Source organism: Canis lupus, chromosome 10, assembly GCF_003254725.2.
Source record: "Canis lupus dingo isolate Sandy chromosome 10, ASM325472v2, whole genome shotgun sequence".
Classification (NCBI taxonomy): domain Eukaryota; kingdom Metazoa; phylum Chordata; class Mammalia; order Carnivora; family Canidae; genus Canis; species Canis lupus.
This window is the reverse complement of record NC_064252.1, coordinates 7,675,182-7,700,110: the sequence shown is the minus strand read 5'-3', so window position 1 is coordinate 7,700,110 and position 24,929 is coordinate 7,675,182. Positions and strand designations below refer to the sequence as shown.

General features: G+C 46.1%; 2 protein-coding genes across 2 annotated transcripts in view; one reads left to right on the top strand and one right to left on the bottom strand.

The window, feature by feature from the left end:
* TBC1D30 (TBC1 domain family member 30) overlaps positions 1–2,800 on the bottom strand; it is an 84,391-nt gene extending 81,591 nt beyond the window's left edge. The window contains exon 1 of the mRNA XM_025476709.3: positions 2,641–2,800. The gene's annotated coding sequence lies outside the window, so the exon portion shown is untranslated. The remainder of the gene's footprint in view (positions 1–2,640) is intronic.
* Positions 2,801–17,064: 14,264 nt separating this feature from the next.
* The window catches only part of GNS (glucosamine (N-acetyl)-6-sulfatase), a 52,446-nt gene continuing 44,581 nt past the window's right edge, over positions 17,065–24,929 (top strand). The window contains exons 1-3 of the mRNA XM_025476718.3: positions 17,065–17,412; positions 22,365–22,424; positions 24,208–24,414. Coding sequence (XP_025332503.3) covers positions 17,212–17,412; positions 22,365–22,424; positions 24,208–24,414 — 468 coding nt within the window. The 5' untranslated portion in view covers positions 17,065–17,211. The remainder of the gene's footprint in view (positions 17,413–22,364; positions 22,425–24,207; positions 24,415–24,929) is intronic.

The following is a 24,929-nucleotide window of genomic DNA, read 5'->3' as shown; positions in this document are numbered from 1 at the left end:
CATCTGCCTTCGGCTCAGGTCATGATCCCTGGGTCCTGGGTTTGAGTCCCGCATCGGGCTCCCTGCAGGGAGTCTGCTTCTCCCTCTGTCTGTGTCTCTGTCTCTGCCTCTCTCTGTCTCTCTCTCTCATGAATAAATAAAGTCTTAAAAAAATTAAAAAAAGCTTGCCCAAGGTCCCAGAGCTAGTAATGAACACTGGCAGGATACCAACTCCTGCCTTCTGACCTCAAAGTCCACTTCCTTTAGGAAAACACTGAGAAGAGAGCCAAGATTTCCTGAGAAACCATTTTTGATGCCTCCTGTAAATGAAGGACCTATCCATGCTAAACATCTAAATAGGTGCTACGGCAAAATTCCGAATAGAGAGAAGAGTGAATTAACACACGAGTTATCTGCAGTATATGAGATTCTTACTAAGCATTATGTTAGGAGGGACGTTTTTGACCCTGAAAAAAAGTCAAGTAATTTAATAAACCATAAAATTATTTATGCAGACAGCTGTTTCCAGGTGCTTCTACCAGCTTCTTTATTCTTAGTATTCTAATGATGTTCATTAAAAAAAAAAAAAAAAGCGAGGGGTGTCTGTAAGAGTACTAGCATATGGCACTTCCGTTCATCCTAACAGGGTTGATTTAAAGGAAAGAAAGGTTAGCAGGCAGTAGCCATGCAACAAGGCAGACCTGGAAAGAATAGACTCTTACAGGTCTTAGGAATTAATAGAGTGGTTACTGGCTTGAAATCCTCTTGTAAAGCTGTACTGTTACCTCTTCTTTACGCTGTAGCTTGCCAAATTTCCTCCTCCAAAAGGAAATTACCAATCCCCAAATGTGCTCAGTAATGAAAAGTGAACAGCTTTGTAAAAACAGAAAGCCAAATCATAATTCTTCAAAATTGACTTTGTTGGATTCTGAAAGAATTATTGCCCTATGTAACTCCTGGCATAAACAGGCACCCCGAGAACAGCCAAATAACTGTATTAAATGAAATGGCACTATTCCAGTCAAAGTCCCAGGCAGGGGGAGGAAGGTGGAAGTCATTTGTAACAATCATCTGGGGGGGGGGGGGGGGGACTTTTTTTTTTTTTTTTTTTTTTTTTGCTAGGAAGCCAAAAGAGGAAGTTGAAAGCTGTTTACACAGATTTGGGAAGGCAGACAGATTTATTCCTTTTCTGATGTGTGTGTTTTCCTCCCCGCTGACACCAGCTAGACTGATTACAATGAGGAGATGGGAGGCCATAGGACAGTGATAGGACAGTGTTCTCTCCTTCCTCCCTCTCCTGGTAATTTAGCAGGAGGACAATAATTCAAGAAATGTTATGGTGACTTAGCGTCTGTTTCCACATCCCACTTCATTTGGTAAATTGAAGTCTTGATACACCTATAAAAAAAGACAACTGCAATTACTGTGTTAGTGCCTGAAAAGCAAACTATTATGACCGGTTGAGGGAGGGGAAAAAAAATTCATTAGAACGTGAGCATCAGAGTCTGATAACAAAAAAAAAAAACACCACATTAGCCTCTCCCCGCCCAAAACAAGGCCATTTTCGGATGGACCCTTGCAACTGCAGGTAGCAGTAGTCGCACACAGTAGGGCCCTCCGCTAATCCTCCACCGAGGGGGTTAAAAAAAAATCCACCTCGTGAGCTTTCTGAAACCAGACAGGCTGGCAGAAATGGAATTCATGCGCTCTGCTTAGAAACTGCATTATCGAATTATTCCGCCCCGCTGGTGCAGCACTATCCTAGCGCCCTGGCCCGCGAGGGCGGATTAGGGGAAGAAGGGGGTGGGGGGGAATCAGGCGCAGGAGTCGCCTCTCTTCTCCCGGCGCCCTCTAGGCGACTTGGGTAACCGAATCAGAAACTCCAAAGCTGTCCTACAGCTGTGCAGGTGAAATCAGAAGGTGGGCTGCGTCTCCCTTTGGGCCTCCACAAACACCTGGCGGGGTAAGGGGTGCGGAGCCGCCGCCAACTGCGGTTCCCCTTCAGCGCTCTGGAGGGCAGGCAGGTGGGGGTACAGTGAGGACGAGGTGTGGTCACCAATCGGTGACACTGTGGGCACTCGCAGCAGGTCAAAGGAGACTCAGCCCCAAACCTGAGATCTGAGCGCTTGGCGGCCCCCGGCAGGTGTGCCCAGGTGAGCGGTGGCCCCCGCAGTGTGCCCGGGTGAGCGGCGGCCCCCGTAGGTGTGCCCGGGTGAGCGGCGGGGTCCAGTAGGTGTGCCCGGGTGAGCGGCGGCCCCGACAGGTGTGCCCGGGTGAGAGGTGGCTTCTGTAGGTGTGCCCAGGTGAGCGACGGCCCCCACAGGTGTGCCCGGGTGAGCGGCGGCCCCCGCAGGTGTGCCCGAGTGAGCGGCGGGGTCCAGTAGGTGTGCCCGGGTGAGTGGCGGCCCCGGCAGGTATGCCCGGGTGAGCGGCGGCTTCTGTAGGTGTGGCCAGGCGAGCGGCGGCCTCCGCAGGTGTGCCCGGGTGAGCGGCGGCCCCGGCAGGGGTGCCCAGGTGAGCGACGGCCCCCACAGGTGTGCCCGGGTGAGCCGCGGCCCCCGCAGGTGTGCCCAGGTGGGCGACGGGGTCCGGCAGGCGTGCCCAGGTGAGCGGCAGGGTCCGGCCCCCCGCCCCTCCCCCCTCCCCCTCCCCGGGGCTCACCTTTCCGCCGCAGGTACTGCAGCTGGTGCCGCTGGCTCGGCCGCTCCTGCAGCTCCTGCAGCACCCGGGAGTCGCCGGCGCCGCCGCGGCCGCCCAGGAACACGTCGGAGCCCGAAGCCTCGGTGGAGCTGTCGAGGCTGTCGCGGCGCGGCGGGCGCCCCCCCGGCCCGCGGCCCCCGCCCGCCGCCTCCTCGTCGTCGGCGCAGCGGTACAGCTCGGTGAGCAGCCCGCTCACCAGGGACGCCAGCCCGCCCGGCCCCGGCTCCGCGCCCCGCTCCTCCGCCGCCCCCGCCCCCGCCCCCAAGCCCGCGCCCCGGGCGCCCCGCGAGCCCCCAGGCCGCTGCGCCGCGCCCTGCCCGCCCGCCCCGGGCTCCCCGCGCCCCCGCCCGGCCCCGCGCGCGGGAACCCGCTCCATGCCCGCCCGGCCCCGCGGCCCCGCGCCCGCCGCTCCTCCCGCCCAGTTCCGGGAGCAGGCGCGGCCTCCCCGGCCCCCCCCCGGCACCCTGCGGCGCCCGCAGCGCCGCCGACGGCCACGCCCCCCGCCTACCGGGGCGCCCGGGCACCTGCGGCACCTGCGGCACCTGCGGCAGCGCCGGGCCAGCGCGTCGCGGCGGAGGACGTGGCCAGAGCGCGGCCCGACGAGGCCCCGGGGGGAGGGCGCCCGGGCCGCGCCGCCTTCCCAACGCCCCGGGCGACTCTAGGCGCCCGCTCAGCCCCCGCCACGCCCGCGGGGAGCCCTCGACGCCCCGCAGGAGGCGCAGGAGGCCGCCGCCTGGAGCCCCCCCCCCACCCCACACCCCAACCTCCCACCTCACCCACCTCACCCCCCACCCCCCACCCCCCCACCTCCCCACTTCTCCACCCCCACACCACACCTCACCTCTCCACCTCCCCCACCTCACCTCCCCACCCCCACTCCTCACCTCCCCACACCCACCTCACTCCCCTCCCCCTCTCCCCCCTCCCCTCCCCACTCCCCATCCCCCCTTCCCACCCCCCACCTCCCCAACCCCCATCTCCCCCTCCCTCCTCCCACCCCTCACCTCACTTCCCCCTCCCATCCCCACCTCACTGCCCTCACTGCCCCACCTCCTCCCCACCCCCACCTCACTCCCCCTCTCCCCCTCCCCACCCCTCCACCCTCCCACCTCACCTCCCCACCTCCCCATCCCCCTTCCCACCCCCACCTCCCCATCCCCCCTTCCCACCCCCAACCCCACTTCCCCACCCCCACTTCCTCCGCACCTCACTTCCCCACCCCCCACCTCCTCCCCACCCCACCCCCCACCCGATCTGGGCTCCTTTTAAGGTGCTCTTAGCCTCTGACCATAACCTTTCCGAAGACTTGGCATATATACACTTGAGACGTTTTTTTTTAAGATTTTGTTTATTTATTCATGAGACAGGGAGAGAGAGAGGCAGAGGCAGAGGCAGAGGCAGAGGGAGAAGCGGGCTCCCTGCGGGGAGCCCCATGCAGACTGGATCCCGGATCCCAGGACTCCGGGTTCACAGCCTCAGCCCTGGCAGAGGCTCAACCGCTGAGCCCCAGGCGGCCCGGCATATACTTGAGCCTTAATAAAGCTGTGAACTTTTATCCTTCAGTGAAAAATAAAGTGCTAGATTAAGATCACCTAATTCCCAGGCACAAGACCTAACAGAGATGAGGGTTTTAGTAAATGTCCTTGAAATGGCCAAACCAATAAGCTGACATGCCTGATTCTGGCAGTAAAATCAAAGGTTCCCGTGCTATCCTGAGATGTATCCTACAGGAGGTCTCAAGGGAAGAACTCTGAGAGGCCCCTCCACTGCATATTTTGTGAATTAAATAACAATTTTCCATTTTTGAGTGCTTTTTGTACACCAGATACTGTTCTTCATCCCCCTGTACAAATTATCCCACTTAATTCTCACTTCTACCCTATAAAGCAGGTAAATAGTATTTTTTTTATTGAGGTATAATTGACATATCACTGTTTTGGGTGTGCAACGTAACACTTTGATATTTATTTCCAAATGATCACCTGGATAAGTCTAACATTCTTTACTACACATAGTAGCAAAGGTAAGCGCTATTTTATCCTCACTTTTCAGATGAGATACCTGAGGCACAGAGAGGCTAAATAACTGCCCATTACAAAGAATAAAGTGAATTTTTCTTAAAGTGTCTGGCTTTCATTATGGATGACTACATATTCCATTATGGGTGAATATGTATTTGTCTATCTCCTAGTGCCATTAAATATTTGCCATATTTCTAAAAGGAACCACAATGCACCTAGTGAACAATGGTAGTGCTTTGTGTGTGTTCAGCACACTTTTTACTTTTCAAGGCACTTTCATAATGGAGCCTGACCCGACAGGTAGAAACCTGAGGTCTTTTGGCATCACCACCACAATACTTGTAAACAGAGTGAGAACAATAGGACCCTTCTTGAAACTGGAGTTAATTTTAAGAAAAGCAAAATGTTAATAACTTTTTCCTTAGGTATCCAGAATTTGAAATTATACTAGAAATACTATTTTATGGTTTTGTAAACTGTATTAACTCCTACTATATCCATTTAATTTTAAAATGTACAAAATAGAAAAATAAATTTTTTTTTTTTTTTTTAACCATTGTTCCCAACATTGAATAGAGTCTCAGGAGCCTTCTTTCATATGCCAAACTTTGCAGCAAACAGCACTTTCATAAAGGGAAAAAGTGAAATTGGATCTCTTTTCTTGTTTGACTTCATGGCCCTTTATCTCCATCCAGTAAGAGATGTGATTACTAATCTTCAGCACCTCATGTTGGGTACCTCTATCAGGACCTATGGACAAAGAAATTCAAAAGTAAGCTGAAGGGGATGGTGAAAAAGACCAGTAAACACAATCTGTCATTGACAGTCAACATTTTTAAATTAATCAGAACTTCAAAATTATCTTTCATTTCCTACCAGTACCAAATCACACAAGACAAAATTGACAAAGTAAAAGATAACAAGGAAAGCAGATTCAAGATCCTTGCATTTGTTGGAATGATCATCTCCCAGATATGCACATGATTCTTAGTCACCAGGGTCAAGTCTCCACTTAAATGTCATCTTCTCAGTTGGTCTAACCACCCTATTTTTTTTTCTTTTTTCAAAGATTTTACTTATTCATAAGAGACACACAGAGAGAGGCAGAGACACAAGGAGAGGGAGAAGCAGGCTCCCTGCAGGGAGCCCGATGCTGGACTCGATCCAGGGTCTTCAAGATCATGCCTTGGGCTGAAGGCGGCACTAAACCGCTGAGCCACCGGGGCCGTCCAAACCACCCCACTTTAAACTGTGGTTCCCTATCCTCCCTAATTCCCCTTCCTTGTTCTCTTTTTTCCATAATACACTCCACTTTCCAATATACTACACCATCTCCCGATTTATTATGTCTTCTGTCAGTGAAATGTAGGCTCGGTAAGGCAGGAATTTTTGTCGGTTTTGTTCACTGGTGTATGCCCCTAAAACTAGACAAAAGAACAACCAACTCTCTGCTTTCCTAAGAAAAGAGAGTCTCATTAAAAGAATCTTAGAAGTGGTGTTAGCAAAGAGCAGCCCATTTTTGGACTTTACATTACTGCTGCTTGGTGACTGGAAGGCCCCAAGCAAGTTCCCTGAAGCTCTGAACCAATTAGTTGGATATAAGAGAGAACTATTGGTCTCACAGAATATGATTTCAATCTGAGAGTGACTAAAGGTAATAGCTAAAATTAAATTTACCATGGTTAATTATGCTACTGATAATAATCAGTATTTTAACTTATTTGGAACCTTAGTTTTAATGTTTAAATAATCATACTAATTATTTCATACCAGATACAAGTTCTAGTGCTGCATTATAAGGAGCCAAGGCGCATCATCTCTAAGTTGAGTACAATTCACTAAAATCTACAGAATGCAATTTATGTGAATTTAGTGCACAAGCTACAGGCTCTTAACATTTAAATTATTTCCAAACAGGTATCAAGGTCTTGTCAATAACCTTCAGATACCCATCATTTAAAATTACATAACAAAAAATAAAATGAATTAAGGCTTGTAAAAACAACAACAAAAAAACCTACCTTAACAAGACTCTCAACATTTTTGATCATCTGATAGTTTTTTTCAGCATGTTCAGACACACAAACACTGAACTGCTCTGATGAAAGCTTTGATTATGCTTGGAATGGCTGATTTCTAAAATCTAGCATTCAATCTTTCATTCTAATCCTTCAGGGATTACTCATTCTTAAGCATAAGAGAAATTCAAAAGGTCATTGCTGGGTTTCAGTTTCTGCTCATAGAAGCTCATGCTTGCTCTTTATTTTTGCTGATTACAATTTATTTATATGCTTGGACAACAATAAAATCTCTATTCTCATCTTAATAACTATACATGAAGACGACTCTTTTTTTATAATAAATTTATTTTTATTGATGTCCAATTTGCCAACATACAGAATAACACCCAGTGCTCATCCCGTTAAGTGCCCCCCTCAGTGCCCGTCACCCAATCACTCCCACCCCCCGCCCTCCTCCCCTTCCACCACCCCTAGTTCGTTTCCCAGAGTTAGGAGTCTGTATGTTCTGTCTCCCTTTCTGATATTTCCCACACATTTCTTCTCCCTTCCCTTCTATTCCCTTTCACTATTATTTATATTCCCCAAATGAATGAGAACATTAATGTTTGTCCTTCTCCGATTGACTTTTCAATGCAGAAAGTTGGGATGCTGGGCAAAAAAAGGGATGTTAGTACTTTCAAAAACCATCAAGCCTTAGACCTTAGGAAATACATAGCAATAACATAGTAGGCAGTCCATAAATAAAGGCTATTAATGATAAATGATATTTAAGTCATAAAATTTGAGTGCTTAGAGGAATTTTGGACATCTAACCTGACTACTGCTTAATTAATTGTTGTTACACTAGATTTCCAAGTAACAGAATATAACCTTTTCTTTGCAATAGTAAAAAAAACTGTGATTGCTCAATGCCTATCCGCTGGGAGCCAGACTTCTGCTAGCCCACCTGTACTCACGTGACATTCTTTGTGAGGTGCCTACCGTGCCAGCATTTTGGTAGCCGCTGGCAAAGGGTGGCTAACCTAAACTAAGCTAATTTGTCTAACCTGTTGTTTAGTGCCCCTTCCATGGTGAATGCTTTCTGGTGAGCATAAAGAAGTCACACAATGATCTTCACGCTTTGTGCCTATTCTTGTACGTCCATCCTTTCGCCTCTACCTCAGACCTCCCTATCTCCAGTCTTCTAGTTGTTTTCCTTCTATGCTCATGAGGGCCAGCCAAGGCCATTCACCACTACCAATGAATGCATTTTTATGCTAACCTCAGACCACTTCCCTTACCTCACAACTGGATGGTCAGGTACATCAACCAAAGCCTTGTCCATTAGGATGGTTCTCTTACCACTGTCGTTCAAGGCCAGCCCTGAGTGGGGCTGTAATGCGATCCACCATCCATTTCCACCTTCCACCAATAAACCAAGCTGTTCTGTCCGTAAACCAAGCTCGGCCTTTCTCCTCCTCCTTTGGCTGGTTATACCCCAGGTGTGAACTGGGAGGGGGTACTCCGGTAACCATGATGAGTGATAGGGGAGTCTGTGCTACCTATGCATGCACTTGTTCATGCCCTCTGATCTCGCTCATGCTTGGTTCCAGATGTAACAGTTCATCTCACGTAAAATTACTGTTGATTCTGACCAACTTTGACTTGGTAGGTCCAAGGGGACCCCACTCATGATGGACAATACAGGAAGCACGGTCATTTGGTGTCTCATGATCACGAGTTCCATCTCTATCAGGGCTCATATTCAGGAATATATATAATTCCTGCTGTAGATAACATTACTCCAAAATCCCAGGGGTCCTCATTGTTAACTTTGCTACTGGGACTTGTTCCACATTGCATTTTTTTCTCATCACTGACACCTGAATATCATAGGTCTGCCAGAGTGTATGGCCCAGGCAAAAGGGTTACTTGTGTCATAGGCTGGACCTGCCACCAGGACAGACTTCAGGATGTAAACCCTGTAGTTGTACAAAGCCTCACTCTCAGAAGGTCCCCACTCTCGGCTTATGCTTTTGTGGTCACCATCTTGAAATTATTAACAATTTTATCTTTGAACTTGTGTTTTGACAATAAAGTCCAATGGGACATGTGCACGAGCAGAAGAGATAAACCAGGACAAGGAGTACAGAATGCAGCAGCTGTGCCCCAAGCAACTGTCACATGCTCAAGCCTCAGGATAGTCCACGGAGTCTCAGGGCCCCAAGGAAGTCAGAAAAAGACCAGAGCCCAGACTGGGCTATTGCAGAAAGAACACTGGAGAAGCAGCAGTAGTGGCAACAGGAATCAGAAGGGAAAGGGGCTCTACACAAGGCCAGTGCAGGGACCTGTTGTGGGGGGCCCCATCTGCTCCCCAAATCCCAACTTTGTGATATTTGTACAAGTCTTTGAGGGCTAGGATCAGAAGTGCTGGCTTTCAAGGCAATACACTTCATCAGTAAATTAATACAAAATAAAAGCACACATGAGAACATTGAAATAAACCAAATCAGAGAATTCTCTGAGTTATTAGAATTTAGAATACTCCAAAGAGTTTAGAAAACTTATGCAACATGGCAAATCAAATATCCACAAGCCTATAAATAGAAAATAACCCCCATTTTCATGTGAAACTCCAGACAACCAATTTTTTTTTCAGACAACCAATTATTAATGATGAAAACAATTTAAAATTAATTTTCCTTGTAACTGAAGATGCAGTGATAGAATGGACAGGCACTTTGAATTACTATAAATTAAAGCGTGAAGCCACTTGAGATTTCTTGTGCAAGTTACAGGAAATGTCAAAAGAAACATCACAATATAATACTAGTGACAACTCTGCAATTGCAAAATTACAGTAACTTAAGATTTACATTTAAAATTAAATTAAGGGGATCCCTGGGTGGCGCAGCGGTTTAGCGCCTGCCTTTGGCCCAGGGCGCCATCCTGGAGACCCGGGATCGAGTCCCGCATCGGGCTCCCGGTGCATGGAGCCTGCTTCTCCCTCTGCCTATGTCTCTGCCTCTCTCTCTCTCAAAAATTAAAAAAAATAAATAAATAAAAATAAATTGATATCTAAGTAAAACTGATCTATAGGAAGATTTACATGTATTTATTTTATTTTTATTTTTATTTTTATTTTTAAGTAGGTTCCACACCCAGCATGGAGCCCAGTGCGGGGCTTGAACTCATGATCTTGAGATCAAGGCTTGAGCTAAGGATCAAGACTGAGCCACTCGGGCACCCCAAGATTTACATGTTTTCGGAAAAGTTATTCCACAAGAATCATCAGTTCCACCACGTGCTAACATTTCTATTTGGAAATAATCTATCAAAAATTGATCCTTTTGTTATACATCCCATAAAGTACTTACTAGTTCCAGTAATAGGATCTTTCCAGAAGAAAGATCTTCCTTGGGGATCCCTGGGTGGCTCAGCGGTTTAGTGCCGCCTTCAGCCCAGGGTGTGATCCTGGAGACCTGGAATCAAGTCCTGCATTGGGCTCCCTGCATGGAGCCTGCTTCTCCCTCTGCCTGTGTCTCTGCCTCTCTCTCTTTCTCTCATGAATAAATAAGACCAAAAAAAAAAAAAACTTTAAAAATAAAAAAAGTAAAAAATAAAAAAAGAAAGATCCCCCTTAAAAATTAACAAATTTGGATCCTCCACTGTGGGGATCAGGTGTCATTGAAGGCCTGGAGCCCCCTCTCCCCTCCCATAGGAAGTCTGAGTGGCTTCATGGACACCGCATGTGGGTGTAGGCTGTTTTTTAAATAACCAAAGTAGCTCAAAAGTTAGCAACCATCTTACAAGCTTGAGGTAAAGGTAACTGTGACTTTAAGCATAGGATCCTGTTGGGGCTGCTGGAAGCCTGGAGGCATCTCACATTGCCATTCTTGGGAAGGTTTGGTTTCCCTGTTATCTCAGAGGAGCACTGACCTCTGCATGTTAGTGCGCTCCACAAGTCAGATTAAATCCCAGGCCCCTCAAATGTTGTGAGTGTTGCTGGTGGTCATTACCAAGATCAGAAACCGGGTATCCCATTGTTGACAGAGCACAAGTGTAGGGCAGTCACTCTGTGATAGAGAGTCTGTGCCCTAGCCTGGGGGAGGGAGAGCCAGCTGCTTGCCAGCACTCAGCAGAGGGTGAGCTCCTGGCTGACTGGGTGGCAGAGGCCTCTGACCCAGAGGACCTGCAGCTGCCAGTCACCTGACTCCTCTTAGAGGACTCAGGATGGGAGAGTAATTGGGCTCATTTCAGACTTTCCTCTTCTCCATCTTTACCCTGTGAATAAACACCTGGGGACAAACCATCAAAAAAAGTTATAATTAGTATGCATTATATCAAATGAAAATGAAGTTGCTAAAAGTATACATCTTGATGGTCTAAGAAATGAATTTGCAGGAAAGCGAGTCAAAAATATATATGTATTAGCAATCAAAATACCACATTAATAAAGTATCAATGCTAATTAGATATATAACACCAAAAATACTAGTTGCAATTTGTAAGATAGACTGTTACCTACGTATCACTATCATCTCCATTGCATTTAGTCAGTAATACAATGTTTTAATTAATTTATTTTTTATTTTTTAATTAAAATATTTTTTAACAGGATTTATACTTTAGTATCTTTAGTGATACTTTTCCCCCCACATTTTTATTTTACACTAGACCCCACAGATCCCGGAGCTAGCCCTGTCTGCTCTAGTGTGCTTTCCTGCTCCAGACCCCACTCAAAGCTGGCAGCCTTTCATGCTCAGTACACAGGCTGCGGCTGTATTCCCAGGGCAAATGAGTTGCACACAGAACACAAAAATGTCAAATAAACACTGTGCTTCCTTCTTGTAATAAGAAAAGCAAGGTGCAACAATTTGTTTTTACTTTGGAGGCAATGACCTGGTAAAACTCCTGGGCCCGTACCATCCTTTACTGAAGTGCCAAGTCCCCGAATGTTCATAGGCCTACCTCCCATTCTCCAGAGCATGTATCATATAAAGGTTGCAGTATGTTAGCTGCCTGTGTTCATCCTGCCTGATGAGCATGTCACCAATGCAATGGATGGATAAGGAATTCAGCAGGTGCCCAGATCGTCTAAACCTGTTTAGACTATGACATCTCTAAGAGGGGTTTTAAAAATCCCTGACCTGTTGGGGTGCCTGGGTGGCTCAGTTGGTTGAGTGTCTCCCTTCTGCGCAGGTTGTGATCCCAGGGTCCTGGGATCAAGCCCCATCCTGGGCTCCTGGCTTGGCAGGGAGCCTGCTTATCCCTCTGCTGTTGCCCTTGCTTGTGAGCTCTCTCTCTCTCAAGTAAATAAATAAATAAATCTGAAAACAAAACAAAACAAACAAACAAAAACCCCACTATAACCTGTTCATTCCTTCATCTGTGTCATTTATTATTGCCTGAGTTTTCCCTGGTGATGGGTCACATTTCCTATTTGATATCCTGGGTATTCCTGTGAATTTCATACTGTTGAGCAGCTAGATGCTGTAGTTTTTCTTTGAAGAGAGTGGGTCCTTGTTCTCACAGGCAAGTTTCTTGCAGATGAGCTTGACATTCTGAGACTTGTATTTAAATTTTGTCCTTGCAGGGGCGCCTGGGTGCCTCAGTTGGTTAAGTGTCTGACTCTTGATTTTAGCTCAGATCATAATCTCCGGGGCAGAGATCAAGACCTCCATCGGGCTCTGTGCTCAGTGGAGGGGTCTCCTTCAGATTCTTTGTCCCTCTGCCCCTCCACCTCCCTCTAAAATAATAATAATCTTTAAAAAAATGAATAAACTTTGTCATTGTAGGTAGATGATACTTTTCAGTCAGGGTAATTTAGCCCTACTACTAAGGTCTGACCTTTTTGGGTTCTCTACTGAGTACCCCTGCTGATCAAGGAAGACTCTCTCCTGGCTAGTTAGATTTCATATATCTCCTCTGAGAATTCTTACATCTCTTTGGTTATTCATTCCTTACCGTATGTATGATGCTTACACCCTCTATGCTCATCTCAGTGTCCAACAAAATCTCAAAAGGGTATCTGTGCAGATTTATGGGGCTTTTCCTTCTCTTTGGAACCTGCCTCACAATTTCCAGGTACCTCAGCCTCCCCCGAACTTAATCTCTGTCCCCTTAATTCCCTGTCCCCACATAGGACCCTCTTTCTGGCTCCTGGGTTAAGAATGTGTCTACTGGCCAAAGTGGCAACAATTAGTGCCTTTTTACACATGGATCATAGTCCTGCACTGACTGTTGTCTTTTGTGTGAAACATATTTTGTCCTGTTTTCTGGTTGTTTATAGCAATAAGGTTAGTCTGGCCCTAATACTCCACCACGGTCAGAGATGAAGGTCTTAAGATTATTAAATATTTAAGTGAAAGATATTTTTACTTTAATTTTTTATTTATTTATGATAGTCACACACACACACACAGAGAGAGAGAGAGAGGCAGAGACATAGGCAGAGGGAGAAGCAGGCTCCATGCACCGGGAGCCTGATGTGGGATTCGATCCCGGGTCTCCAGGATCGCGCCCTGGGCCAAAGGCAGGCACCAAACCGCTGTGCCACCCAGGGATCCCGATATTTTTACTTTAAAGGTCACAGTAAAAAATAGTGTTGTACCCGTAATGGAAATTTCATAGGAATTTTTCAACTAATAGCTGGGTTTAATCCATTTTTGCTTAAGGCATGGGAAAAAATTGAGGTAAAAAATTCATAAATGGGAAATCAAAGTGATAAAGATGAGTGAGAAAAATCAAAAGATATTATCCAAACATTGAAAAGTAAATAATAATTTTTTTTCACATCTTAACAAAAACAGTAATTGTTTAAAAGGAAGAGATGAATTGCCAATGAAGGTGATAAACAGGGGCACCTGGGTGGCTCAGGTTGTTGATCCAGGAGTCCTGGGATTAAGTCCTGCATCGTGCTCCCTGCACGGAGCCTGCTTCTCCCTCTGCCTGTATCTCTGCCTCTCTCTGTCTCTCATGAATAAATAAAAAGATCTTTTTCTTTAAAAAAAAAAGAAAGGAATAAATAGGCTCTTGAATTGTTTGATAATCTGCAAAGAAGGTAAATCATATAAACTCATTAAAAAATACTAAAGTGTCTGATTTAAATTCAAACTGACACCAACGAAGAGGACATAAACCCATAATACACGATTACAATAAGTATGGGTGTGTGTATAACCAATAATGAACTGAGGATGAAAAAAAATTATGAACTATCAATAATAAAAAATGAATACTGATCAACTATGCTACAGAAAAGGCTAAATTATCTTCCTATTCTCCCTACAGAGCATATTACAAAGCCACTGTCACATGAAGAGGCGATTGAAGTACACATAGCCATAAAATGTGGTGGGGGGGGGGGTGGAAGCATGGACAGGTGTATCTGGCAGTTCACTAATAAAGACATTACATTTTAAAATTTCACATTTGTAATTTATAATATTTTTCAACTTTGGCATGGTGTACAGTGCCATGGTTATTTATACTATACTATGGTTATTTCTTCTTAGTCTATTCATTTTACACTTAATTTTGTATTTATAATTATTACTCTTTTTCTTCAGGAGCCACCACCCTTGTCAAATTGTATATATATAAGCTTCATGACCCACAAAATCTGGATTTGGGGCAGCCCTGGTGGTGCAGCGGTTTAGCGCCGCCTTCAGCCCGGGCATGATCCTGGAGACCCAGGATCAAGTCCCACATCAGGCTCCCTCCTTGGAGCCTGCTTCTCCCTCTGCCTGGATCTCTGACTCTCTCTGTATTTCTGTGTCTCTCATGAATAAATAAATAAAAATCTTTTTAAAAAATCTGGATTTGTTCTCTTATTATCATCCCTCTCCACCTAATGTACCTTTACTCATCCTAGTCCTCTACAAATCTGTATACCACGCCACAGCATAAAGGACCTTATAAAAATTCATTTTATTTCTCCCCTACTCTTCCAGTGATTTCCCATTAGCCTTAGGATGAAGACCAAAATCCTCAACATAGGATCTGGGCCCTGTCTATATTTCCCCCTCCCTCTCTCCCTCTGCTCCAACTCCACTGGCATCTTTTTGTTCTTTGAATGCCCTACAAGCCCTTTACACACGCTGTACTCTGTGCCTAGGAGACATTCTATCTCCCCACTATCCCATTAACGAATTACCTCTTATTTAAACCTTCCATGGTCACTGGAAGTTCGCTTCCTCAGTGAATCTTTAAATCTGGCCAGCCCCTTCCCCTCCTTAAACCTTCACTGCTCTCTTTACTTTTCCTTCATAGCAGGTCTTCCTCTTTGTAATCCTACACTTCTGTGATTATCAGATGGTACATCTCTCTCGCAATCAGACTGCAAATTCCATGAAAAAAGGAACGGTGTCTCTTCAGCGTTAGTCTAGCATCTGGAATAAAGCTGGCACTTAATTACACCCTCTCTCCATCACATACTTGAACTAAGAATGGTGATACAATCTTACAGTCTGGGGCACCACAACAGGTTCATGTGTGTGCCCGTGCTCCGGGAGTCTTCCTGGACATCTCGATTTTCTTGGAGTTATTCCATCAAGTTACAACATGAGCCTCACCTGAGGCTGTAACCCAGCACCATGGCCATCTGCGAATTACTCTAACCAGATTCCTAGGATGCATCTTCTGGCAGTGGACCTTTACTTCATTTTGCAAAGATTCTCTTGCCTTCTGTGAACCTATTTCTTTTTTTCGGGGGGGGGGGGGAGGGGGGGAGCAACACTTCCTTTTGCATAAGCCTTGTAGTTGTATATACAACATTTCAAAGTACTTCCACAGTCATTCTTACCTCCTCATAGTATAGTGCTTTCCTGAATTTTAAAACACCTTTCATGGCAGATGGTCTAGTTTAGAGAAAATACACTTTGTAAGGAGCCAGGAGGTACAGGTGGTTGCTCTGAGTTGGGAAGAAGGCTTGACCCTTCCCCTCGCCAGGAATCGTTCTGTTTCCATAGAGGGAGAGGCGAGCAGGGGGTCGATAGCTCTGTTCTAGAGCTACCACAGATATATTTGGAGCCCTCGTTCATGAAGGTTTTTCCCCTAAAGATTACTTAATGTTGGGGATGCCCGGGTGGCTCAGTGGTTCAAGTGCCGCCTTCAGCCCAGGGCCTGATCCTGAGGACCCGGGATCAAGTCCCACATTGGGTTCCCTGCATGGAGCCTGCTTCTCCCTCTCCCTCTCATAAATGAATGAATAAAATCTTAAAAAAAAAAAAAAAAAAAAAAAGATTACCTAACGGGGTCGGGTAACCACGTTTCACCGGCTCTATTTGTTCAGCGTGCGTGTCCTTCAGCATTGTCTAACAGGGCTTTCAAAATTCCACCAAGGAGTATTAGGGGGAATATTCAAGAACTCCCCAAGTCGTATTTAAGACTGTGAGGATGTCCCTGAATCATCTGCTTGTTTGAAACCACGTTATCAGCTGAGGCTAGGAATCAAGAAAGCTGAATTGGAAACCAACTTTAAACTTAACAGGTGCGTCGTAGAGAAAAATCAGAAAAATTTAAATACAAGGGCCCTTCTTTTTTTTTGTTTTTAAGATTTTATTTATGAGAGACAGAGAGAGGGGCAGAGACATAGGCTGAGGGAGAAGCGGACAGAAGTGGGCAGGGGGAGGAGAAAGGGGCAGAGGGGTAGGGGGAGAAGCGGGCAGGGGAGAAGCAGGCAGGGGTAGGAAGGGGCGGGGGCAGAGGGAGGAGGGGTGGGGGGAGAAGGGGGCAGGGGGAGGAAGGAGCAAGGGGAGGAGGGGGCAAGGGGAGAGGCGGGCAGGGGAGGAGGGGGCAGGGGGAGGAGGGGCAGGGGGAGGAGCGGGCAGGGGGAGAGGCGGGCAGGGGGAGGAGGGGGCAAGGGGAGAGGCGGGCAGGGGAGGAGGGGGCAGGGGGAGAGGCGGGCGCAGGGAGAAGCCGGGTCCCGGCAGGAGCCAACGCGGCACTCGATCCCGGGTCCCCAGGGTCGCGGCCCGGGCGGAGGGCGGCGCTGAACCCGAGCCCCCGGGGTCCCCACCGGGCCCTGCAGGCGTCCGCTGCCTCGGGGATAAAATCCGGAGAGGAGCTTCGCCCGCAGCCGACGTCGCGATCCGGCGGGCACAAGGTCGGCCGGCGCCCCCGCTTGCGGAGAACCGACCCTTCCAGGCCACCCGGACGCGGGGCCGGCCGCCGGCGCACAGCCCCGCCCCCGCCGCCCCCGCCGCCCCCGCCGCCCCCGCCGCCCCCGCCGCCCCCGCCCGGCGCCCACTTCCGGCTTCCGGCCGGCAGCCCCGGCCTCCCTCCCTTTCCGCCCGCAGCCCCGCCCCGCCCCGCCCCGCCTGCCGTCACGTGACCGCGCGGCGTGCCCCGCCCCCTGCCCCCGTTCACGTGACCGTGCTAGGGGAGAAAACGCCTGACCCCGGCCCCGGCCTCCGCGGGCGAGCCTCTTCCTCCTGCCGCCGTCCCTCCGCCGCTTGCCCTTCAGACGCCGGCGCCGCCGTCCGCCCGGGTCCGGAGCGCCGTCCGCCATGCGGCTCCTGCCCCCGGCCCCAGGCGGGCCGCGGCGGAACCAGCCGGGTCACCTGCGCCCCTGCGGCCCCGCGCTGCTGCTGCTGCTGCTGCTCCTGCTGGGCGGCTGCCTGGGGGCCTCGCGGGCGGCGGCGGGCTCCCGGAGGCCCAACGTGGTGCTGCTGCTCACCGACGACCAGGACGAGGTGCTCGGCGGCATGGTAACGCTTCTGCCCCGCCCCGCCCCGCCCCGCCGACTCCCGGGCCGACCCCCCCCCCCCCCACCGCCCCGCAGGTGTCTGGGCCGCTTTGCCCTTCCCTGCCTCGGCTCCGCGGCTCCGCGGTCCTGGCGAGCTGCGCCTCTGCCGCCCCCGGCCCCGTAGGCGAGCTCCGGGGGCCGCGGGACTCCGTTTCCCCCTCCTCCGCCCTCTCCTGGGCGGACCCCCGTGCACGCACCGCGCCGAGCTTCCAGGTCGGACCCGGGCTGCGCCCCGAGGCGTGGACGCCAGCTAGGGGTGGGCTGGGCCGCCGGCACGCGCGCCCGGCTTCTCTCTTGCACCAGCCCCGCCGAGTCTTTGCAGGAAGGACCTAGGCCGGCTCCGCGTGCACAGGGCTGCGCTGGGTATCTTAGAAAATAAGTGCTGAAGCGGACTGATCCGGTAGGTGGTCGGCGGGCGGCTCAGGGTGTGCGTGGCCGGACGCGCAGCAGGAGAGTTCAATCAGCCCGATCGAGCCCCTGGATGCTGCTGCTGCTGCTGCTGCTGATGCCGATGCATTGGCTCCTGCGGCCCGTGTTCCATTTTATTTATTTATTTATTTTTCTGCTGTGTCTCAGGCTTCTTTAAGAAAGTGATGAGTGATGTGGGGATTCAAAACAAGAGCATCCTTGAACTTCACCTTTCCTCCAACCAGTCCCATTTTAAATGTGTTTTGTCAGGCGACTTCGCTCTTGCCCAGAGTGAGCGTTGCTTCTGTATCTTAGAGTTCTGGAATTTATGACCTTCAGGAGCGCTCGCCCAGGCTCCTGTTGATGGAGGCCCCGGAACGTGGCTTCCCCGAGGCGCTTAAGTAGTCGAAGCAGGTAGGAATCCAGCAGGTGCTCTGATGCTGGGTCTGGCATTTCTCTTCTCTTTAAATGTACATGGGTATGTATATACACACACACACACACACCTTGTCTCTTCGTTTCAGTTCTCTCTTTGCTTTCAGCTAAATGCTGAGCCTATGAAAACCCTTCCCAGGAGAAGTTCCTGCTACTGTATGTGAACACTCTTCCTCAATGTCCTTCAGACTGATTTCAACCCATCCGTGAGCTGTAAAATCAGCTCAATGAGCAGCTACCAGCATTTTTTACTTTCCTGTGGAATAGAGTAGAAAATGTTGGTGTTAAAAAAAAAAAAAAAAAGAAAAGAAAAAGAAAATGTTGGTGTGATAGATGTGGGACGTATGGTAAAGGTTCACGTAGACCAGATATGTAATTCTGGGTTATGAATTAAAATGTAGTTCTGACTCAGGACTCTGTTCACAATTATGAGAATCTTTTCTCTTTTTAAAATTTTTTTTTGTTTTTCAAAGATTTTATTTATTAATCAGAGACAGAGAGAGGCAGAAACACAGGCAGAGGGAGAAGCAGGCTCCATGCAGGGAGCCCAATGTGGGACTCGATCCCAGGACCCCAGGATCACGCCCTGGGCCGAAAGCAGGTGCTGAACCACTGAGTCACCTGCACTGTCTTAAGAATCTTTTCTAGTTAATGTTTAAGATGCTTGCATTTTGACTCCACGCTTCTTCCTGCCACATAGGCCTCATTGCCTTTTACCTTCTACACCACATTGACATTGAAGAGTCTTGACTTAATTGCCCTCCTGGAATTTACTTTGTTTTTCCCGTTCTCATCACTACACTTAACCCTCCTCACAAAATTCCTTAAAAAAAAAAAAAAAAGTTTTTGTGTGTGTATGTGTGTCATTGAAAAGCGTTTTGTTTAGGGGCCCCTGGGTGGCTTAGTCAGTTAAGCATCTGCCTTCGGCTCAGGTCATGATCTCAGGGTCCTGGGATCGAGCCCCTGCTCAGCGGGGAGCCTGCTTCTCCCTCTCCCACCTGCTTGCACATGCTGGCTTTCACTCGCTCTCTCACTCTCATAAATAAAATCTTAAAAAAAAAAAAAAGTGTCTAGAAAAACCAAGCCATCTCATATCAAAAATTAGCAATAGTTAGTGACTAAAACAATTAAAAGGTCAAGCTTTTACATTTCTGTTGAAAACAAAAATTTATCACTGAAATACCAGGTGTTCAGAACCGAGTTTCTTAGTTCTTAGAGATCGATGTGGTCTGTGTAGATCTGAGGTATCTTCCCCTTAACATGTTCATTGTATTTGGTTCTTTAAACCAGTAGCAGATTCTTTTTTATAGGTGTTTACACTGAAGAGAAAAACCAAAATTGATACTCAGGGACACCAGTGGGGTCATGGAAGTCCTTAATTTATATGTAATACTCTGTATTTTACCTTCATTTTTTGTAGAGTGAGGTTTCTGACCCAAAAAAGGGGGGTCAGATTGCTTACTGATTGCTGCCATAGTTGGCAAAAGAAATGGTGGTCCAATCCACCACACCAGCTCAGGTCGAAGAATTATAAGCGTTTGTGTGATTGCTGCTTCTCATAGAATCTTTCAGTCACCTTTGAAATTGTCTTTGATGCATCATCATTGTTGCAGGCATCATCTGAAGGACTTTAGTTTCTTGGCTTAGGGAACAGTTCCTATTTCTTTACTTTACTTGGATGTTATCATGGTGGGATGGACACACTGTTCACAGAAGCACAGGCTGCTCTTTTTAAAATCATTCACTTTAGAAAAAGTGACATTTGGTAAAAACTTTTAAGGAAAGGAGAGATGGAGCCATGATGAAATGTAGGGCAAGAATAGATGATGTCTTTGCCTCAAGCATAGTGATCTTTCACCATTAAAAGAAAAATTAGCCATAGATTATTAGAATCGTTAAAACTTTATTTCAGAGCAGCTATATACATGGGAGCCAAAAAAGTAAATGACTCCTTAGGATTTTTATGGAAGGGATGTGCTTTGGATGAGTAAAGTTACCCTTATTTGGGTGTTAAGACTGGCTGCTGCTTAGGCAGCATTGCACAGCCCTGACCTGACCAGCCTTGCAGCTGTCCTTGCTTACATCTTAAAAGATCAATGTTAACGTTCAGGTTAGCATGGACACACACATTTTCAGTACACTGTGTTTTCTTGTTTAAGATTTGTTTAAGCATAGATTATGGTTATCGCTGTCCCGGTGTTAGCAGTATGAAAATGACTGTCATTGATGTAGATTTCTTACTTACACTAAAATCTGTGTTCCCATGCAGCCCTGCATCATTTGCTGGCTCTTGCCTAATGCTTTGACCTTAACTCACCCCACAGTCTCCTTTACTTGCTGTGCTGCTCCTACATTTGCCTTTTTTCCTTCTCTGGCCGCCCTTGTCCTTGCTGTTATTCACTCAGCCTGGACACATCGTCTCCTGGATCTTTGCATGGCTGACCTCTTCATCATGTGACTCTGAGTATCACAGTTATCTCAGGCCTCCTGAGAGAGGCCTCTCCTGACCACCTATCTAGAGTAGTTTCTCCCTCTCCTCCCACCAGCTGTAAGCATGGTGATGCATAACTCATCCTGATTTATTCTGTTGATAGCACTTCACTGCCTGAAATGATTGTTTACTTGTTACTTGTTTAAATTCCCGAGTACAAAGGTCATGAGATCAAAGACCACCTGTTTTTTGTCCACCTTTGCCTAGATCAGTGCCTGGCATACATTAAGTGGTTAACAAATGGGTTATAATCACACAGTATAGTCTTCTGTAAATCAGAAACTCTTCAGCAGTTTTGCCTATTTGCCAGTTTGAGGATTAAGTCCCATATAATCAACTAACATTAACTCACTTTCCCCACTTACACTTTGTATTCTCGTTTCCCCTCCCTGTGTGTCATCATACCTCAGATTTTTTGGTCAAACCAGTGTTTCACTCAGCCTAATATTCTTTACCTAACGGTAGCACCCAGTGATGTTTTGCGGAGTATCATAGTTGGTGACATTGCTGTGAAGATTAGCGAAGACCTTATATATCTACCTATAGCATCTCCTGGGAACCTATTATGGATCTATTCGTGAAATTATGAAATGTCTTCTTAAATAAGTTAGGATTCTCATCCTTTTGAGCTTAGGGGTTCCTTAGGTTTTTTACTATCTATATAAAACAGTGAGGGGAAGTCATTTATACAGTACTATAAATAAGATCCTTGTTAACATAGTTACTTAGATTATCTTTAAGGAATTATTGCACAATAAGATATACTTAAAACTGCACTGAATATGGTCTTAATTTTTTTTTTTTTTGATCTTAGATTTCAAAGGTACTTCAAAAATCATCATGAACTGATTAATATGATACAAATAAAATTAGAGTCTCTTCAGTGGTCCTTTCTTACTGTCTGGAATCTGAGTAAAGATTATTAGTGTTCACTTTATTTGTATTTAAACGACATTCTTCATACTTTTATCTCATTCTAGGATTTGAGATCAATTCTCATCTATACTGTTTGCCATCTGGTTCAAGTCCTTACCTGAGGTGGTGATTGGTCTAGTGCACAGGTTTTGGGCATATAGTTGAAAAGTGTACATTTGGATTCCACCACTGGATGTGTGATAATCGAGTTGTTTTCTGGGCCTCCTGACCTTATCTGGCTTTCAGAACCTGAGTGTTATTTCTGTTTTAAAGGGTGGAAGGCTCCTTTCATCTCTTATCCCACTTCCTGCTTCTAAAGATGAATTTATGGAGATTTGCCATATCTATCTTGTAAGGGGGCTGGTGACAAAAGAGAGCACCAAAATTTAGTTACTTTGAAATCAGCACTGCTAGAATAGTGCTGTCAGCTGTGAACTTTCCCTTCCTGCAGGCATTATGACCCTTTTGATCTTTTGCATGGGACATAACTAATTGTAACCAAACCTGTTTGGTTCATCTCCAGAATCACACAGGACTCTTTTGACATTTCTTAGTGTCAAATGGAGCTGATCATTACGAGTAAGATGCAAAAAACATGAGTTTTGGTCTGCGTGTTTTTGTTTATTGGAGGAAATGGATTAACACAGTAATTATTTATTTCACAGATACCACTAAAGAAAACCAAGGCTCTCATTGGAGAAATGGGGATGACTTTCTCCAGTGCTGTAAGTTTTGAAGCTGACTTACTTTTGTGAGACTTTCTGTTCATATTCCAAGAAGCAGCACTCTTTTTGGGGTAGTCTAGTGTAATCTGTATGGTTTTTTTTTTCCTAGTTAGATGCGTGATCTAAAGGAAGGACTTTATTTAAAGTGACTTAAATTCTTTTAATTGAAATATTTTTACTAATTGAACCTTAATTGTAGGTATTTTCTAAGCCAGTTTGATTTATAGCTCAGAACTAGATAAATTTTTTTTAATTTCTTTTTTTATTTATTTATGATAGTCACAGAGAGAGAGGCGCAGAGACACAGGCAGAGGGAGAAGCAGGCTCCATGCACCGGGAGCCCGATGTGGGACTCGATCCCGGGTCTCCAGGATCGTGCCCTGGGCCAAAGGCAGGCGCCAAACCGCTGCGCCACCCAGGGATCCCGATAATTTTTTTTTTTTAAACCTCACTGTTTGAGGTTTGAAAATGGACTGTAAGAATTAAGTAACATTCATTTCTATGGAAAGGCACAAGGTTAATCAGAATCCGAACAGGATTTTTTTTAGGCCGGGTAAAGTGATTCCAGATTTATCTGGAATTAGAAGTAGGGTAGAACAATCAAGATTATTTCTTAAAGGAGGAAATTGCCCTTCCAAATAATAAAATGCAATATGAAGATACAGTAAACATTGTGACATTGACCAAAAAATAGGTCAGCAGACAAAAAAGCAAAAGGTTTAAAAGGGTTGCCAGTATCTAACAAACTTTAAAAAGCAAAAGTAAAAAATGGCAAGTATTTGTAACATGACTGAATCCTTCCTTAACTCAGATTTTCAGTTATAAGAAGCTAATGCCCCAGGAGGAAAAAATATACAAAATTCATGAACAAATCATTCACGTAAACAGTTGGTCAGTATGCATGTGGAGAATGTTCATCCTCAACAGTATTTAAAAATGCCAAATCCAATTTGAAAGGCCAAAGAAATGCAAGTATTTAAAAGGGATACTATGTAGTTTTGGCAAGAGCATGCTTGCATGAGCATTCCTTCCCTGCTGGTGTGAGTATAAACTAGTGTTCTCCATAAGGTGGCTTGGCAACATGTACTAAGACCTATACAAATATCAGGTAGAAGGGGCTCAGCTATTAGAAATGCAATTAGAGTAGAAAAAAATAATCTGTATCCAGTGTATTAAGTGATGTAGGAAATGTATAAGGCTACAGGTTTTCCTGAAAATGAACCTGTACCTCTCAGCTACATTAGATTCAAGTAGTATTCTTTATCTTTGGTTAAGACCTAGCTCCTAGGGGCACCTAGGTGGCTCAGTTGGTTAAGCGTCCATCTCCTGATCTCAGCTCAGGTCTTGATCTCAGGGTTTTGAGCTCAAGTCCCACTTTGGGCTCCAAACTGGGCATGAAACATACTTTTAAAACAAAACAGAACAAAACAAAAAAAAACCTAATTCCTACCACAAAAATATTTCTTTAGCAGATGAGATTGGAGTAACTCTTATTCTGCAGAAAGAAACCAACTGAAAAAAAAATCTGTTATCTTGGTTTATCTGGTTTACTGTCTCCACTATGTGACTTAAAGCAGCTCTAAAGTGTGTCGTATGTTACCAAAAAAAAAAAAAAAAACACACACACACACACACAAAAAAAAACGCAAAAAACTCTATTCCGTGGGAAACTAGAAATTCAAAGTTAGAATATTAAGTAGCTTTGTTTGCTCTTTTTAGAAATGATGAGAAATCCATCTTTCTTGTGTAACTAGGTTTTTTTTTGCTTCTGTTCCCTTTGTAGTATGTGCCAAGTGCTCTTTGCTGTCCGAGCAGAGCCAGTATCTTGACAGGGAAGTACCCACATAATCATCACGTTGTTAACAACACTTTAGAGGGAAACTGCAGTAGTAAGTCTTGGCAGAAGATCCAAGAACCAAATACTTTTCCAGCAATTCTCAGATCGATGTGTGGTTATCAGACCTTTTTTGCAGGGAAGTACTTAAATGAGGTATGTTGAATGATCTAATTATTCCTTTAGAAAAAAAAGCTTGATAAATGTGAATTAATGTAATTCATGTCATTTTTTTAATTATCCATTTGAGTCATGTTAAAATGTTTTTGGTGTATGTTTTCTCCTAATTTGCTCTTTGAACAATTTACTTACATGAATATATTTATATGATTTAAGTACTGTAGTTATTCTTCCTCTAAATGGCCTCACAGCATTTACTTAAAAATTGTCCTGTGACTGCTGCTGTCTGATGCATCTTCCCCTTTCCTCTTTTTCTTCTTTCTTTTTCTTCAAGAACTTTGCATGTCATGTGGCTGTCATGGTATCTTTTTCTCCATTTCCCCTTTATTAGGATGAGAATGAAGAAGTTTTTCCTCCTGCCACCTTTCCTGCACCATAACAGCTTAAGACTTAACTCCATTTTCTAACCTAAAAAAATGTAAAGAGATCGGTGGTAAAGGGAAAGCACCCAGAGCATGGGCTGTTTGGGCCATTAAAGCAAATGGCTTAGT